This window comes from Delphinapterus leucas, chromosome 8 (assembly GCF_059928025.1).
Source record: "Delphinapterus leucas isolate spDelLeu-1000000601 "Yukka" chromosome 8, BTC_Dleu_Yukka2, whole genome shotgun sequence".
Taxonomy (NCBI): Eukaryota; Metazoa; Chordata; class Mammalia; order Artiodactyla; family Monodontidae; genus Delphinapterus; species Delphinapterus leucas.
The window spans coordinates 82,284,567-82,301,375 of NC_143136.1; the positions used below are offsets into that span (position 1 = coordinate 82,284,567).

At 38.5% G+C, this 16,809-nt stretch overlaps 1 protein-coding gene across 19 annotated transcripts in view; it reads left to right on the plus strand.

The window, feature by feature from the left end:
- Positions 1–16,809, plus strand: part of ORC4 (origin recognition complex subunit 4) — a 123,441-nt gene that overhangs the window by 83,134 nt on the left and 23,498 nt on the right. For all 19 annotated transcript variants that reach the window (XR_016394163.1, XR_016394164.1, XR_016394166.1 and 16 more), the window contains 4 exons: positions 4,631–4,717; positions 15,281–15,389; positions 16,117–16,212; positions 16,298–16,365. Coding sequence is in view for 8 of the 19 variants with exons in the window: in XM_089916856.1 (XP_089772982.1) it covers positions 4,631–4,717; positions 15,281–15,389; positions 16,117–16,212; positions 16,298–16,365 (360 nt within the window). In the remaining 11 variants the exon portion in view is untranslated. The remainder of the gene's footprint in view (positions 1–4,630; positions 4,718–15,280; positions 15,390–16,116; positions 16,213–16,297; positions 16,366–16,809) is intronic.

Genomic DNA, 16,809 nt, shown 5'->3' on the forward strand with positions numbered 1-16,809 from the left:
TGGGTCTCTTGTAGACAGCATATATAAGGGTCTTGTTTTTGTATCCATTCAGCCAATCTGTGTCTTTTGGTGGGAGCATTTAGTCCATTTACATTTAAGGTAATTATCGATATGTATGTTCCTATTCCCATTTTCTAAATTGTTTTGGGTTCGTTATTATAGGTCTTTTCCTTCTCTTGTGTTTCTTGTCTAGAGAAGTTCCTTTAGCATTTGTTGTAAAGCTGGTTTGGTGGTGCTGAACTCTCTCAGCTTTTGCTTGTCTGTAAAGGTTTTAATTTCTCCATCAAATCTGAATGATATCCTTGCTGGGTAGAGTAGTCTTGGTTGCAGGTTTTTCTCCTTCATCACTTTCAGTATGTCCTGCCACTGGCTTCTGGCTTGTAGGGTTTCTGCTGAGAGATCAGCTGTTAACCTTATGGGGATTCCCTTGTGTGTTATTTGTTGTTTTTCCCTTGCTGCTTTTAATATGCTTTCTTTGTATTTAATTTTTGACAGTTTGATTAATATGTGTCTTGGCGTATTTCTCCTTGTATTTATCCTGTATGGGACTCTCTGTGCTTCCTGGACTTGATTAACTATTTCCTTTCCCATATTAGGGAAGTTTTCAACTATAATCTCTTCAAATATTTTCTCAGTCCCTTTCTTTTTCTCTTCTTCTTCTGGAACCCCTATAATTCGAATGTTGGTGCGTTTAATGTTGTCCCAGAGGTCTCTGAGACTGTCCTCAGTTCTTTTCATTCTTTTTTCTTTATTCTGCTCTGCAGTAGTTATTTCCACTATTTTATCTTCCAGGTCACTTATCCGTTCTTCTGCCTCACTTATTCTGCTATTGATCCCATCTAGAGTACTTTTAATTTCATTTATTGCATTGTTTGTCGTTGCTTGTTTCATCTTTATTTCTTCTAGGTCCTTGTTAAGTGATTCTTGCATTTTGTCCATTCTATTTCCAAGATTTCGGATCATCCTTACTATCATTATTCTGAATTCTTTTTTAGGTAGACTGCCTATTTCCTCGTCATTTGTTAGGTCTGGTGCATTTTTATCTTGCTCCTTCATCTGCTGTGTGTTTTTCTGTCTTCTCATTTTGCTTATCTTACTGTGTTTGGGGTCTCCTTTTTGCCGGCTGCAGGTTCGTAGTTCCCGTTGTTTTTGATGTCTGTCTCCAGTGGCTAAGGTTGTTTCAGTGGGTTGTGTAGGCTTCCTGGTGGAGGGGACTAGTGCCTGTGTTGTGGTAGATGAGGCTGGATCTTGTCTCTCTAGTGGGCAGGTTCACGTCTGGTGGTGTGTTTTGGGGTGTCTGTGGCCTTATTATGATTTTAGGCCGCCTCTCTGCTACTGGGTAGGGTTGTGTTCCTGTTTTGCTAGTTGTTTGGCATAGGTTGTCCAGCACTGTGGCTTGCTGGTCGTTGAGTGAAGCTGGGTGCTGGTGTTAAGATGGAGGTCTCTGGGAGATTTCCGCCGTTTAATATTATGTGGAGCTGGGAGGTCTCTTGTTGACTAGTGTCCTGAAGTTGGCTCTCCTACCTCAGAGGCAGAGCCCTGACTCCTGGTTGGAGCACCAAGAGCCTTTCATCCACACGGCTCAGAATAAAAGGGAGAAAAAGTAGAGAGAATTATTAGAAGTATGAGGAAAGAAAGAAGGAAAGGAGGAAAGGAAGGAAGAAAGAAGCAAAGAAGGAAAGAAAGGAGGGAGGGAGGGAGGAAGGAAGGAGGGAGGGAAAGAAGGAAAAAAGACAGAAAGAAAGAAGATATAGTAAAAATAAAATATAATATAGTTATTGAATTAAAAAATATTTAGAAAAAAAAAAGGGACGGATAGAACCTTAGGACAAATGTTGGAAGCAAAGCTATACAGAGAAAATCTTACACAGAAGCATACACATACACCCTCACAAAAAGAGGTAAAGGGGGAAAAATCATAAATCTTGCTCTCAGAGACCACCTCCTCAATTTGGGGTGATTCGTTGTCTAAAGGAGGGAAGGAAGGAAGGAAAGAAAGAAAGAACGAAGGTAAAGTATAATAAAGTTATTACAATTAAAATTATTAAGAAAAAAATTAAAAAAAAAAAACCATGGACGGATAGAGCCCTAGGACAAATGGTGGAAGCACGACTATACAGACAAGATCCCACACAGAAGCATACACGTACACATTCACAAAAAGAGGAAAAGGGAAAAAAATCATAGATCTCGCTCCTAAAGTCCACCTCTTCAATTTGGGATCATTCCTTGTCTATTCAGGTATTCCACAGATGCAGGGTATATCGAGTTGATTGTGGAGCTTTAATCCGCTGCTTCTGAGGCTGCTGGGAGAGATTTCCCTTTCTCTTCTTTGTTCTCACAGCTCACAGGAGCTCAGCTTTGGATTTGGCCCTGCCTCTGCGTGTAGGTCGCTGGAGGGCGTCTGTTTTTTGCTCAGACAGGACGGGGTTAAAGGAGCCGCTGATTCGGGGGCTCTGGCTCACTCAGGCCGGGGGTGGGGGGGGGAAGGGAGGGGCACTGCGTGCGGGGCGGGCCTGCGGCGGCAGAGGCCGGCGTGTCATTGCTGCAGCCTGAGTCCCACCGTGCGTTTTCCCGGGGAAGTTGTCCCTGGATCCCGGGAACCTGGCAGTGGCGGGCTGCACAGGCTCCGCGGAAGAGGGGTGTGGAGAGTTTATTATGATTGCCCTTGGTAGCGGCAGCAGCAGCCTTAGCGTCTCCCGCCCGTTTCTGGGGTCCGCGCTTTTAGCCGCGGCTCGCGCCCGTCTCTGCGGTTCGCGCTTTTAGCCGCGGCTCGCGCCCGTCTCTGGAGTTCCTTTAAGCAGCGCTCTTAAACCCCTCTCCTCGCGCACCAGGAAACAAAGAGGGAAGAAAAACTCTCTTGCCTCTTCGGCAGGTGCAGACTTTTCCCGGACTCCCTCCCGGCTAGCCGTGGTGCACTAACCCCTTCAAGCTATGTTCAAGCCGCCAACCCCAGTCCTCTCCCTGCGCTCCGTCCGAAACCGAAACCCGAGCCTCAACTCGCAGCCCCGCCCGCCCTGGCGGGTGAGCAGCAAGCCTCTCCGGCTGGTGGGTGCCGGTCGGCACCTATCCTCTGTGCGGGAATCTCCCCGCTTTGCCTTCCGGCACCCGTCGCTGTGCACTCCTCCGCGGTCCCGAAGCTCCCCCCTCCACCTCCTGCAGTCTCCGCCCACGAAGGGGCTTCCTAGTGTGTGGAAACTTTTCCTCCTTCACAGCTCCCTCCCACTGGTGCAGGTGCTGTCCTTATTCTTTTGTCTGTTTTTTCCTTTTTTCTTTTGCCCTACCCAGGTACGTGGGGAGTTTCTTGCCTTTTGGGAGGTCTGAGGTCTTCTGCCAGCCTTCAGTAGGTGTTCTGTAAGAGTTGTTCCACGTGTAGATGTATTTCTGGTGTATCCGTGGGGAGGAAGGTGATCTCCGCGTCTCACTCTTCCGCTACCTTCAAGGTCCCCTCCAGTTTACATTGTTGATCACCACTTCCCTCTTGAAGTGTTGTCCCTCTTGTTTTCTCCCCCTGGTTTTATTGCTCTATCTTGGATTCTATTCCAGTCTTCAACATCTTTCTCAGTCTCTTACTTTGCTCCTCTTTTTCCATTTACTTCTTTTTTTTTTTTTTTTTGCAGTATGAGGGCCTCTCACTGTTGTGGCCTCTCCTGTTGCGGAGCACAGGCTCTGGACACGCAGGCTCAGCGGCCATGGCTTACGGGACCAGCCGCTCCACGGCATGTGGGATCTTCCCGGACCGGGGCACGAACCCTTGTCCCCTGCATCGGCAGGCAGACTCTCAACCACTGCGCCACCAGGGAAGCCCCTCCGGGAAGCCCCTCCATTTACTTCTTAAACATTTATAATACAAGTTTTACTTCCTGACCACATCTCCCTCTTCACTTCTCCTGGGACACTCTGTTCCCCATAGTTTCATCTTTGATTTTTTTCTAACCCCTCTCCAACCCTTCATCGCTGCTCCCCAGCGGTTGATTCTCCATCAGACATGTCTTCTATAAATGTGTTTAATTCTTTCTTGTCTTCACACCACTGTGTTAATCCGGACTCATTTTGTTTCTTACATGGACAATTGCAGTTGCCTCCAGTTAGGTTTTCCTGCCTTTGTCTTTCCGTACAATCACTTAGCCAAAGCTGAAACTCAGGATGACATGACTACTCATCTTCTGTCCATATGCCACAATCTCCCTGCGTTGTTCATCATGTTCCCTATAACTGGACTGCTCTTTGTAGCATATTGACTCATACAGTTTAAGCATTCTTTGTAACACTTTACCTTGTTTTTGAAGTATAGTAAATAACCCTTATTCTCTGTTTCATTTAGTGGTGCATTTTGATCATCCCATTAGTATGACTGTATAGTTTCCCTCTTTAGACTGGAAATTTTGTGGTAGCAAGGGTTATGTTTTATCTTGGTGTCTTTGGAATTAACGTAAAGGGATAAGAAGATAAACAATAGAGTGGAAATTTGATTTTGATTTTTGTTTTCCACAAATAAGACCAGCACCTGTTTAATAATGGATAAATACCAGATAGAGTTCATGAGATACACCAGCCAGTGAGGCACAAGATTATAGTTAGGTTTTAAACTGCATTGTTCCTTAATTCTGTTTTGATTTTTTTCCTCTAGAGTCTCTCAGAAGATAGGAATGTGCGAGACGTGCTGCAGAAGCATTTCAATGTCAGCAAAAGCCTGCGGTCGTTACACACGCTGCTGGTTTGTATTAGTTTTATTTTTATCACTCGTTTCTTTCACCAGGTAATTATGTTCTGATGGGAATTGGTTAAACCTCTAGATAAATTTTGGGAAAATAAACATGTCTACTACATTAGATCTTCCAATCCATGAATATGGTACGTCTTTTCTTTTATTTAGTTCTTCTTTGATTTCTTTCATCATCATTTTATAATTCTCACCTCACAGATGCTGTACATGTTTACAGTGTATACCTAAGTGTTTAGTTCCCTGTGGAGCAATTTTAAATGATATTTTGTTTTTAATTTTGGTTTTAGCATGCCCATTATTAGTGTATAGAAATGTGACTGATTTTTGTGTTGATGTTGTATTCTGCAATGTTGCTGAACTAATTTATTTTAGGACTTTTTTTAACAGATTCTTTGAGATTTTCTATGTAGATAATCATATCATCTGCAAATAGTTTTATTTTTTTCCTTTCTAATTTGTATATCTTTTCTTTCTTTTTCTTGTCTTTTTTGCAATGGCTAGAACTTCTTACACTATGTTGGATAAGAATGGTGAGGGTAGATAATTGCCAGTCTTAGGGGGAAAGGATTTAGTCTTTTACTGTTAAGTATGATATAAGCTGTAGGTTTTTAATACATGTTTATTATCAAGGTAATTCCCATCTATTCCTAACTTGCTGAGAGTTTATTATGATTGTGTTGGATTTTGTTAAATGCTTATTCTGTATCAATGAATATGATCTATGACTTTTCTTCTTTAGCCTGTTGATATGTTGAATTACCTTGCTTGATTTTCGAATCTTGAACTAGCTTTACATGCCTGGACAAATCCTACCTGGTCATGGTCTTTCACCCAGTAATCATATCTTAAGCTTAAACAGTATCAAGAAAGGGGTACTTAATTGTTCTGAAAAGTAAAGTTTTTCCTTCTCTTAGAGTATTTGATACTAGTCTAATATTTCTAGAAAATTATTTATTCATTATTACAAAAGGTATGGCAAATACCTTTCAAAGAGAAAATAATTTTGGTTTCCTGAGTTTCTTCTTGATCACTTCCATTTATAATAATAATGGGTGTCATTTATTAAAGAGCACATGAGTCAGGTGACCTAGTTACTTTACCAGCGTTATGTCTAGTTATATTAATCCTGTTTTTTAATCTTTGGATGTATTTTATCCTTAACCTTTGAGGAAGCTGATGCTCTTTGAGGTTAAGTAACTTACCCCAGGTCACACAGCTAGTAGATGGCAAACCCAGGACTCAAATCCAAGGCTGTCTGGCTTCAAGCTTATCATAACTGCTTTACTATATGGTTCTGCCACTTTTTACAGATTCTCCTTCTCCATTTCTGGTCTTGCTTAGGAAACTTAAGAGTGTTTTCCTCTCTATATACTTTCCCTCTCGTTAGCACATCCCCCTCCCATTTATCAAAACCACACTGCCATTTTCAGCAACAGCTGTCTTTATCACAGAAGTATTACAGGGACTAAGAATTTTTAGAGTAGAGATTTTAGTTATTTATGTACCAAAATTAGACTTTATTTACTAGCTTACGGTATATGCAGGATACACACACACATGTATATACATAAACACACACCTTTCATTATTCTGGGAAAATATCTCTGCCTGAGAATTGTCAACATGAAAAACCATAGTTTTGCCAGTTTCCTATATTTTTAATTCAAGGAGATGACTCAATTTTTGTTTGGGCTTTTCTAATTTAAGAAAACTTTTAGAATTGGTGGAAATTATAAAGAAAAGAGAAAGACCTGACTGAGATTAAATACAGTTTGGATAATTTTTCAACAAAAATAGATCAGTTATACACATAGAAAAAACACCGTCATTGCATAGCCTAAAGTAAATTTCAGGTTGATAAACCTAACTTTATGTAGAAAAACAAAACTTTTTTTTAAATTACAAGAAACATATAAGAGAATACGTTTGTATTCTTGAGGTAGGGAAACATTTCTTACAGAAGTTGCACAGAGCACAAGTCATAACAAAAAAGATGGTTAAAGTTAATTACATTGAATTTTTAAATGTCTAGACACTGAAAGATACCATAGATGAAGTGAAGACTGATAAGGAAAGGAAAAATGGAATGTGTATAATCATCAACATTGTCCATAATATATAAAGAGCTTCTACAGTAATCAATAAAGGAATGAACTGACCAGAGGGCAGACAGCAGAAGCAAGAAGAACTACAATCCTGCAGCCTGTGGAACAAAAACCACATCCACAGAAAGATAGACAAGATGAAAATGCAGAGGGCTATGTACCAGATGAAGGAACAAGATAAAACCCCAGAAAAACAACTAAATGAAGTGGAGATAGGCAACCTTCCAGAAAAAGAATTCAGAATGATAGTGAAGATGATCCAGGACCTCGGAAAAAGAATGGAGGCAAAGATCGAGAAGATGCAAGAAATGTTTAACAAAGACCTAGAAGAATTAAAGAACAAACAAACAGAGATGAACAGTACAATAACTGAAATGAAAACTACACGAGAAGGAATCAGTAGCAGAATAACTGAGGCAGAACAACAGATAAATGACCTGGAAGACAGAATGGTGGAATTCACTGCTGCAGAACAGAATAGAGATAAAAGAATGAAAAGAAATGAAGACAGCCTAAGAAACCTCTGGGACAACATTAAACGCAATAACATTTGCATTATAGGGGTCCCAGAAGGGGAAGAGAGAGAGAAAGGACCAGAGAAAATATTTGAAGAGATTATTATAGTTGAAAACTTGCCTAACATGGGAAAGGAAATAGCCACCCAAGTCCAGGAAGCAGAGTCCCATACAGGATAAAACCAAGAAGAAACATGCCAAGACACATAGTAATCAAATTGGCAAAAATTAAAGACAAAGAAAAATTATTGAAAGCAGCAAGGGAAAAATGACAAATAATATACAAGGGAACTCCCATAAGGTTAACAGCTAATTTCTCAGCAGAAACTCTACAAGCCAGAAGGGAGTGGCATGATAAACTGATGAAAGGGAAAGAACCTACAATCAAGATTACTCTAATCAGCAACGATCTCATTCAGATTCGATGGAGGAATCAAAAGCTTTACAACAAGCAAAAGCTGAGAGAATTCATCACCACCTAACCAGCTCTACAACAAATGCTAAAGGAACTTCTCTAAGTGGGAAACACAAGAGAAGAAAAGGACCTACAAACACAAACCCAAAACAATTAAGAAAATGGTCGTAGGAACATACATATTGATAATTACCTTAAACGTGAATGGATTAAATACTCCAATCAAAAGACACAGGCTTGCTGAATGGATACAAAAACAAGACCCATCTATATGCTGTCTACAAGAGACCCACTTCAGACCTAGGGACACATACAGACTGAAAGTGAGGGGATGGAAAAAGATATTCCATGCAAATGGAAATCAAAAGAAAGCTGGAGTAGCAATACTCATAGATAAAGTAGACTTTAAAATAAAGAATGTTACAAGAGACAAGGAAGGACACTACATAATGATCAATGGATCAATCCAAAAGAAGATATAACAATTATAAATATATATGCACCCAACATAGGAGCACATCAATACATAAGGCAACTGCTAACAGCTATAAAAGAGGAAATCAACCGTAAAACAATAATAGTGGGCGACTTTAACACCTCACTTACACCAAGGGACAGATCATCCAAAATAAAAATAAATAAGGAAACAGAAGCTTTAAATGACACAATAGACCAGATAGATTTAATTTTATTTATAGGACATTTCATCCCAAAACAGCAGATTACACTTTCTTCTCAGATGCGCACAGAATATTCTCCAGGATAGATCACATCTTGGGTCACAAATCAAGCCTCAGTAATTTTAAGAAAATTGAAATCATATCAAGAATCTTTTCTGACCACAGCGCTATGAAATTAGAAATCAATTACAGAGAAAAAAACATAAAAGACCACAAACACATGGAGGCTAAGCACTAAGTTACTGAGTAACCAGGAGATCACTGAAGAAATCAAAGAGGAAGTTAAACAATACCTAGCGATGAGTGACAATGAAAACACGACGATCCAAAACCTATGGGATGCAGCAAAAGCAGTTCTAAGAGGGAAGTTTATAGCTATACAAGCCTACCTCAAGAAACAAGAAATGTCTCAAATAAACAATCTAACCTTACACCTAAAGGAACTACATAAAGAAGAACAAAAAAAAATCCAAAGTTAGCAGAAGGAAAGAAATCATAAAGATCAGAGCAGAAATCAATGAAATAGAAACAAAGAAAATAATAGCAAAGATCAATAAAACTAAAAGCTGGTTCTTTGAGAAGATAAACAAAATTGATAAACCGTTAGCCAGACTCATCAAGAAAAAGAGGGAGAAGACTCAATAAAATTAGAAATGAAAAAGGAGAAGTTACAACAGAAACCGCAGAAATACAAAGCATCCTAAGAGACTACTACAGGCAACTCTATGCCAATAAAATGGACAACATGGAAGAAATGGACAAATTCTTAGAAAGGTATAACCTTCCAAGACTGAACCAGGAAGAAATAGAAAATATGAACAGACCAATCACAAGTAATGAAATTGAAACAGTGATTAAAAATCTTCTAACAAGCAAAAGTCCAGGACCAGATGGCTTCACAGGTGAATTCTATGAAACATTTACAGAAGAGCTAACACCCATCCTTCTCAAACTCTTCCAAAAAGTGGTGGAGGAAGGAACACTCCCAAACTCATTCTGTGAGGCCACCGTCACCCTGATACCAAAACCAGACAAAGATACTACAAAAGAAGAAAATTACAGACCAATATCACTGATGAATATAGATGCAAAAATCCTCAACAAACTACTAGCAAACAGAATCCAACAACACATTAAAAGGATCATACACCATGATCAAGTGGGATGTATCCCAGGGATGCAAGGATTCTTCAATATACACAAATCAATCAATGTGATACACCATATTAACAAATTGATGAATAAAAACCATATGATCATCTCAATAGATGCAGAAAAAGCTTTTGACAGAATTCAACACCCATTTATGATAAAAACTCTTCAGAAAGTGGGCATAGAGGGAACCTACCTCAACATAGTAAATGCCATATATGACAAACCCACAGCAAACATCATTCTCAATGGTGAAAAGCTGAAAGCATTTCCTCTAAGATCAGGAACAAGGCAAGGATGTCCACTCTCACCACTATTATTCAACGTAGTTTTGGAAGCTTTAGCCACAGCAATCAGAAGAAAAAGAAATAAGAGGAATCCAAATTGGAAAAGAAGAAGTAAAAGTGTCACTGCAGATGACATGATACCATACATAGAGAATCCTAAAGATGCCACCAGAAAACTACTAGAGCTAATCAATGAATTTGGTAAAGTTGCAAGATACAAAATTAATGCACAGAAATCTCTTGCATTCCTATACACTAATGATGAAAAATCTGAAAGAGAAGCTTAGGAAACACTCCCATTTACCATTGTAACAGAAAGAATAAAATACCTAGGAATAAACCTACCTGGGGAGACAAAAGACCTGTATGCAGAAAACTATAAGACACTGATGAAAGAAATTAAAGATGATACCAACAGATGGAGAGATATACCATGTTCTTGGACGGAAGAATCAATATTGTGAAAATGACTATACTACCCAAAGCAATCTACAGATTCAATGCAATCCCTACCAAATTACCAATGGCATTTTTTACAGAACTAGAACAAAAAATCTTAAAATTTGAATGGAGACACAACAGACCCTGAATAGCTAAAGCAGTCTTGAGGGCACAAAACAGAGCTGGAGGAATCAGACTCCCTGAGTTCAGACTGTACTACGAAGCTACAGTAATCAAGACGATACGGTACTGGCACAAAAACAGAAACATAAATCAATGGAACAAGATAGAAAGCCCAGAGATAAACCCACGCACCTATGGTCAACTAATCTATGACAAAGGAGTCAAAGATATACAATGGAGGAAAGAGAGTCTCTTCATAAGTGGTGCTGGGAAAACTGGACAGCTACATGTAAAAGAATGAAATTAGAGCACTCCCTAACACCATGCACAAAAATAAACTCAAAATGGATTAGAGACCTAAATGTAAGACCAGACACTATAAAATTCTTAGAGGAAAACATAGGAAGAACACTCTGACAGAAATCACAGCAAGATCTTTTTTGATCCACCTCCTAGAGTAATGGAAATAAAAACAAAAATAAAGAAATGGGACCTAATGAAACTTCAAAGCTTTTGCACAGCAAAGGAAACCATAAACAAGATGAAAAGACGACCCTCTGAATGGGAGAAAATATTTGCAAATGAATCAGCAGACAAAGGATTAATCTCCAAAATGTATAAACAGCTCAGTAGTAAAAAAAACAACCCAATCCAAAAATGGGCAAAAGACCTAAATAGACATTTCTCCAAAGAAGACATACAGATGGCCAAGAAGCACATGAAAATTTGCTCAACCTCACTAATTATTAGAGAAATGCAAATCAAAACTACAATGAGGTATCACCTCACACCAGTTAGAATAGGCATCCTCAGAAAATCTACAAACAGCAAATGCTGGAGAGGGTGTGGAGAAAGGGAACCCTCTTGCACTGTTGGTGGGAATGTAAATTGATACAGCCACTATGGAGAACAGTGTGGAGGTTCCTTAAAAACTAAAACTAGAACTACCATATGATCCAGCAATCCCACTACTGGGCATATACCCAGAGAAAACCATAATCCAAAAAGACACATGCACCCCAATGTTCATTGCAGCACTATTTACAATAGCCAGGTCATGGAAGCAACCTAAATGCCCCTCGACAGACGAATGGTTAAAGAGGATGTGGTACATATATGCAATGGAATATTACTCAGCCATAAAAAGGAACGAAATTGGGTCATTTGTTGAGATGTGGATGGATCTAGAGACTGTCATAGAGAGTGAAGTAAGTCAGAAAAAGAAAAACAAATATCATATATTAATGCATATATTGGAACCTAGAAAAATGGTACAGATGAACCGGTTTGCAGGGCAGAAGTTGAGACACAGATGTAGAGAACAAACGTATGGACACCAAGGGGGGAAAACCGCGGTGGGGTGAGGATGGTGGTGTGCTGAATTGGGTGATTGGGATTGTCATGTATACACTGATGTGTATAAAACTGATGACTAATAAGAACCTGCAATATAAAAAAAATAAAATTTAAAAATTAAATATAAAAGACCACCTGAGGCCAGTTTAAAGGAGTGCAGGCCCTGCATACACCCTGATCCTTATCAGCAACCCTGGCCTTGAACCATTGTTATAAAACTCCTCACTAAATCCTCCCAGGTTGGGACCCACAGTTTTCAAGGGCAGGAGTCTGCTGTCTCCCCCTTTGCCTGGCAAAGCAATAAAGCTATTCTTTTCTACTTCATCCAGAACTCTGTCTCTGAGATACAATTCAGCATCTGTGCACAGAGCCCAAGTTTTTGCATCCTGTCCATAAAAAAAATAATAATAATGAAAAATAAAGGAAAGAACTAAGAATATGAGTGCAAGCAATCCACCATTGTAGAATCCCACATGACTTAAAAATTGCAAAGATATTTAACCTCTCCAGTAATTAGGGAAATGGTACAATTTAAACTTTACAGTTAAACCCTTTTTTCTGCCAATCTGGTGGGTGTCAAAAGTTTTATGTCTGGGGCTTCCCTGGTGGTGCAGTGGTTGAGAGTCCGCCCGCCGATGCAGGGGACACAGGTTCGTGCCCCGGTCCGGGAGGATCCCACCTACCGCAGAGCGGCTGGGCCCATGAGCCATCGCCGTTGAGCCCGCGCGTCTGGAGCCTGTGCTCCGCAACGGGAGAGGCCACAACAGTGAGAGGCCCGCGTACCGCAACAATAACAACAACAAAAGTTTATGTCTGATGATATGGTGACTGTTACGTTTATTGCTGCTAGCAGTGTAAATATGTATAGATACTTTGGAGAGCAATATGGAAAATTAGGTATCTAGAGAGACTCAAATACACAAGAAGGCATGTACAAGATTGTTTATTGCAGCCTTGTTTATAGTCCCTCCCCCAAAATGACAGATACCCATCAGTAAGGGAAAGAATAATTAAATTGTGCATATATACAAAGGAATATAACAAAAAAAAGAATAAACCACAATTGACATCTGGACATAGATGAATTCTCATGACAGATGTTTAGTGAAGAAAGAGTAGCATTAAGTACAATATGGTATTTATATAAAAGTTGAAAACTACTCTATATTGTCTAGGAATACAAAGATATGTAGTAGAAGGATGAAGACTTGCATGATTTTTTTACATGGAGAAGAGTAGAGAGTCCAACCAGGGCAAGAGACAGGAGCTTCAACTCTGTAAGTTTATATTTTGTAAGCTGAGAAAGTGGTCATGGATATTCATTATATTATTCTCTTGCCTTTTTATATGTCAAAAATATTTTATAATAAAAGGAAAAAGAAAAGGTAAGAGAAAGGGAAGGAGCTACTGGGTACCTGGATCCCTCCCAGTATGGGGAATGAAGGACAAGGATTACCAAACTTTTTTGTTCAGTTAAAGACCCTGGGCCCTGGTTAAAAAAGGGAGAGAGTTCAAGGCAATAGAAATAAAAGGAAAAATAAACAAATGGGACCTAATCAAACTTACAGGCTTTTGTACAGCAAAGGAAATCATAAACAAAGCAAAAAGACAACCTAAGGACTAGGAGAAAATATTTGCAAATGATGTGACAGACAAGGGCTTAATTTCCAAAATATACGAACAGATCATACAACTTAATAATAACAACAATTTAAAAACCCAATCGAAAAATAGGCAGTAGGCCTAAATAGATACTTCTCCAAAGAAGGCATACAGATGGTAACGGGCACATGAAAAGATGTTCAACATTGCTAATTATTAGAGAAATGCAAATCAAAACTACAATGAGGTACTGCCTCACACTGGTCAGAATGGCCATCATTAAAAGGTCTACAAATAACAAATGCTGGAGAGAGTGTGGAATGTAAATTTGTGCAGCAACTATGTTGGTGGGAATGTGAATTCGTGCAGCTGCTATGGAAAACAGTATGGAGGTTCTTCAAAAAACTAAAAATAGATTTGCCATGTGATCCAGTAATCCCACTCCTGGGCATATATTTGCACAAACCTATAATTCAAAAAGATACATGCAACCATATGTTCATAGCAGCACTATTCACAATAGCCAAGACATGGAAACAACCTAAATGTCTATCGATAGATGAATGGATAATGAAGATGTGGTACACATATATACAGTGGAATACTACTCAGCCATTAAAAAAAGAATGAAATAATGCCATTTGCAACAACATGGATGGACCTAGAGATCATCATACTAACTGAAGTAAGTCAGAAAGAGAAAGACAAATACCATATACTATCAGTTATATGTGGAATCTAAAGTACGACACAAATGAACTTATCTACGAAGCAGAGACAGACTCACAGACATAGAGAATAGACTTGTGGCTGCCAAGGGTGAGAGTGGGGTGGTGGAGGGATGGATTGGCAGTATGGGATTAGCAGATGCAAAATATAGGTAGAATGGATAAACAAGAAGTTCCCACTGTATAGCACAGGGAACTATATTCAATATCCTGTGATTAAACCATAGTGAAAAAGAGTGTATATATATATGTATAACTGAATCACTTTGCTATACAGTAGAAATAAACACAACGTTGTAAATCAACTATGCTTCAATAAAATAATTTTTTTTTTTAAAAAAAAGGGAGCTTCTAGTGTTAATGTCCCAAATACTACGTGGCATATACTTACACTAAGAAATTACTCATTGTTTACCTGGAATTCAAATTTAATGAGATGTCATGCATTTTTACCTGCTCACCCTACTTATATGACTAAATTTAAATGCTGAGTCAATTATATTTCAATGAAAAATAAATTTTTAAAAAATTAATTAAAATTTAGATGTTAGGAAAGTTACAAATAAATAAATCTTCAAATGCAGACGTTTTTGTTAGTCGTTGGACAGAGAACTTGCTACATGGAGGAAACTTGTCCTTGCTTTCAGGGAGAGTTGTTTCTTGGTATAATTTTGTTTTTGTTTTTTTATTTTTACTACAATTGAATATAAAGTAGCTCACCTCTATCACTTAAGACTAATAACCTGGATTGGTCGATTGGGTGGTAAGAAAGTTTTTACAAGTCACACTTCTGCCTTTTTGGTTTGGTTTAGTCTGGGGCTTTAAATAGTAGTCTTACTTATTTTTGGTCTCTTCTCCTCACCCTACTCCTTCTAAAGTATTTTTCTTTTGAGGAGTTGTAAACAAACAAGATATGCAAATGGAAAGGGGTAGAGAGAGCAGCAAGAATTTTTTAATGCTTTACATTTATACAGTTACATGACATATGAACTGAAATACTGTATTTTAATAGAGCTAAATATGAGAATACCTTTCCCAGGCATTACTGTTTACTCTTTCATAACTCTCTGAATTAAGAAGATTTGTTCAGTAATATCTCCAAAGTGCCTAAGTAAATATGCAGTTGTTTTTCTGATCTGCATTTCCTTAGATGCTTGCTTTAAATCGTGTAACACCATCACACCCATTTATGACTGCAGCAGATCTGATGGAGGCAAACCAGCTGTGTAGCATGGACTCTAAAGCAAATATTGTACATGGTGAGAAACCTGCTTAATTAGTAGTTTTTTAAATGTTTGAGTTTATATAATGGTATGATTTTCAAAATTATAATTAACATTGGGTATAGTATTTTATATACAGAATACTTTTATATCCATACGTCCTTTAACTCAGCCCTTTAAAAGGTATTGTTCCTCCCATTTAAAGTGAAAGGAACTCGAGGCACTGCCTCACTTGCTACATTGTAAATCCAGCTGAGACTGTATTGCAGGCGTTCTCATTGCACCAAGTGCTAATGAAGAGCACTGGCTTTTAGCCATTTGGGGTTCACTATCCCTTTTGAGAATCTAATGAACCTTCTCCTCTCCAGGAAATAAAAAAATTAGATATAATTTCCAGGGGATTAGAGATTCTGAATAATCGAGGGCCCTGTGTAATTTTAAAGTTACATCATAATTGCAGCTCTGGTTTATGTGGTTAAGTGTTAGATAGTATTGTCTCGAATCCTTGTACCATCTCTGGAAGTTTAGAAAGATCCTCTTTTACATATATGAAAACTGAGCTCAGGGAGGTTGAGTAACTTTCTTAAGATTATTCAGATAATAGTGACTGAAACACATTTGAACCTAGAGGAGTGTCTTGACCTCCCTCCACCCCTCAAAACCATAATCTTTCACTTTATCCTTCTATTTGGAGGAAAGTTATTTCAGCCTTATGTATCAGTAAATAAACTATACCTCATAGTTTGTTCCCCTTTTATTATAGGTCTGTCAGTCTTGGAAATCTGTCTTATCATAGCAATGAAACATTTAAATGACATCTATGAAGAGGAGCCCTTTAATTTTCAAATGGTTTATAATGGTGAGATGAGACATTGGTATTTTCTAACACTACTACCCCCACTGCTTATTTGAAGCTACTAATGCTGTCATTGCTTTCTGTCCAGAGTTTCAGAAGTTTGTTCAAAGGAAGGCCCATTCTGTTTATAATTTTGAGAAACCTGTTGTCATGAAGGTAAGATTTTTAATTTTTAAAGGCTTATTTTTACATCTGATTTGATTGTATATATCATAGTTGCACTTTCATTAATTTTGAAACATTAGGTATTATCATAGGAATTTTATTCAAAACAGACCAAAAAAATCAATCTAAAAATGAAATGTTTGAATCATTCTGAAGAATGCAGCCAGTTCTTTTTACAGTTTTGGGGGTATACTGCCCTCTACTGTCTCTTCCTAGAACTGGCATCGTGCAAAGGATCTACTCGTTACAGTCATAACCCTATCCCTTTATACCTCGAAGGTTGGCTTTATAATCTCAGCAGTAAAAAGAGACCGAATGGGTCATTAAGAAAACAAAAAAGAATCTCATTGGCTGGTGAGGGTATACAGAGAAAGTTTTGTTAGGGGTGAGGCATGAGTTTTAAAACTTGAGGAACTTTATTCTAGCATACCATTG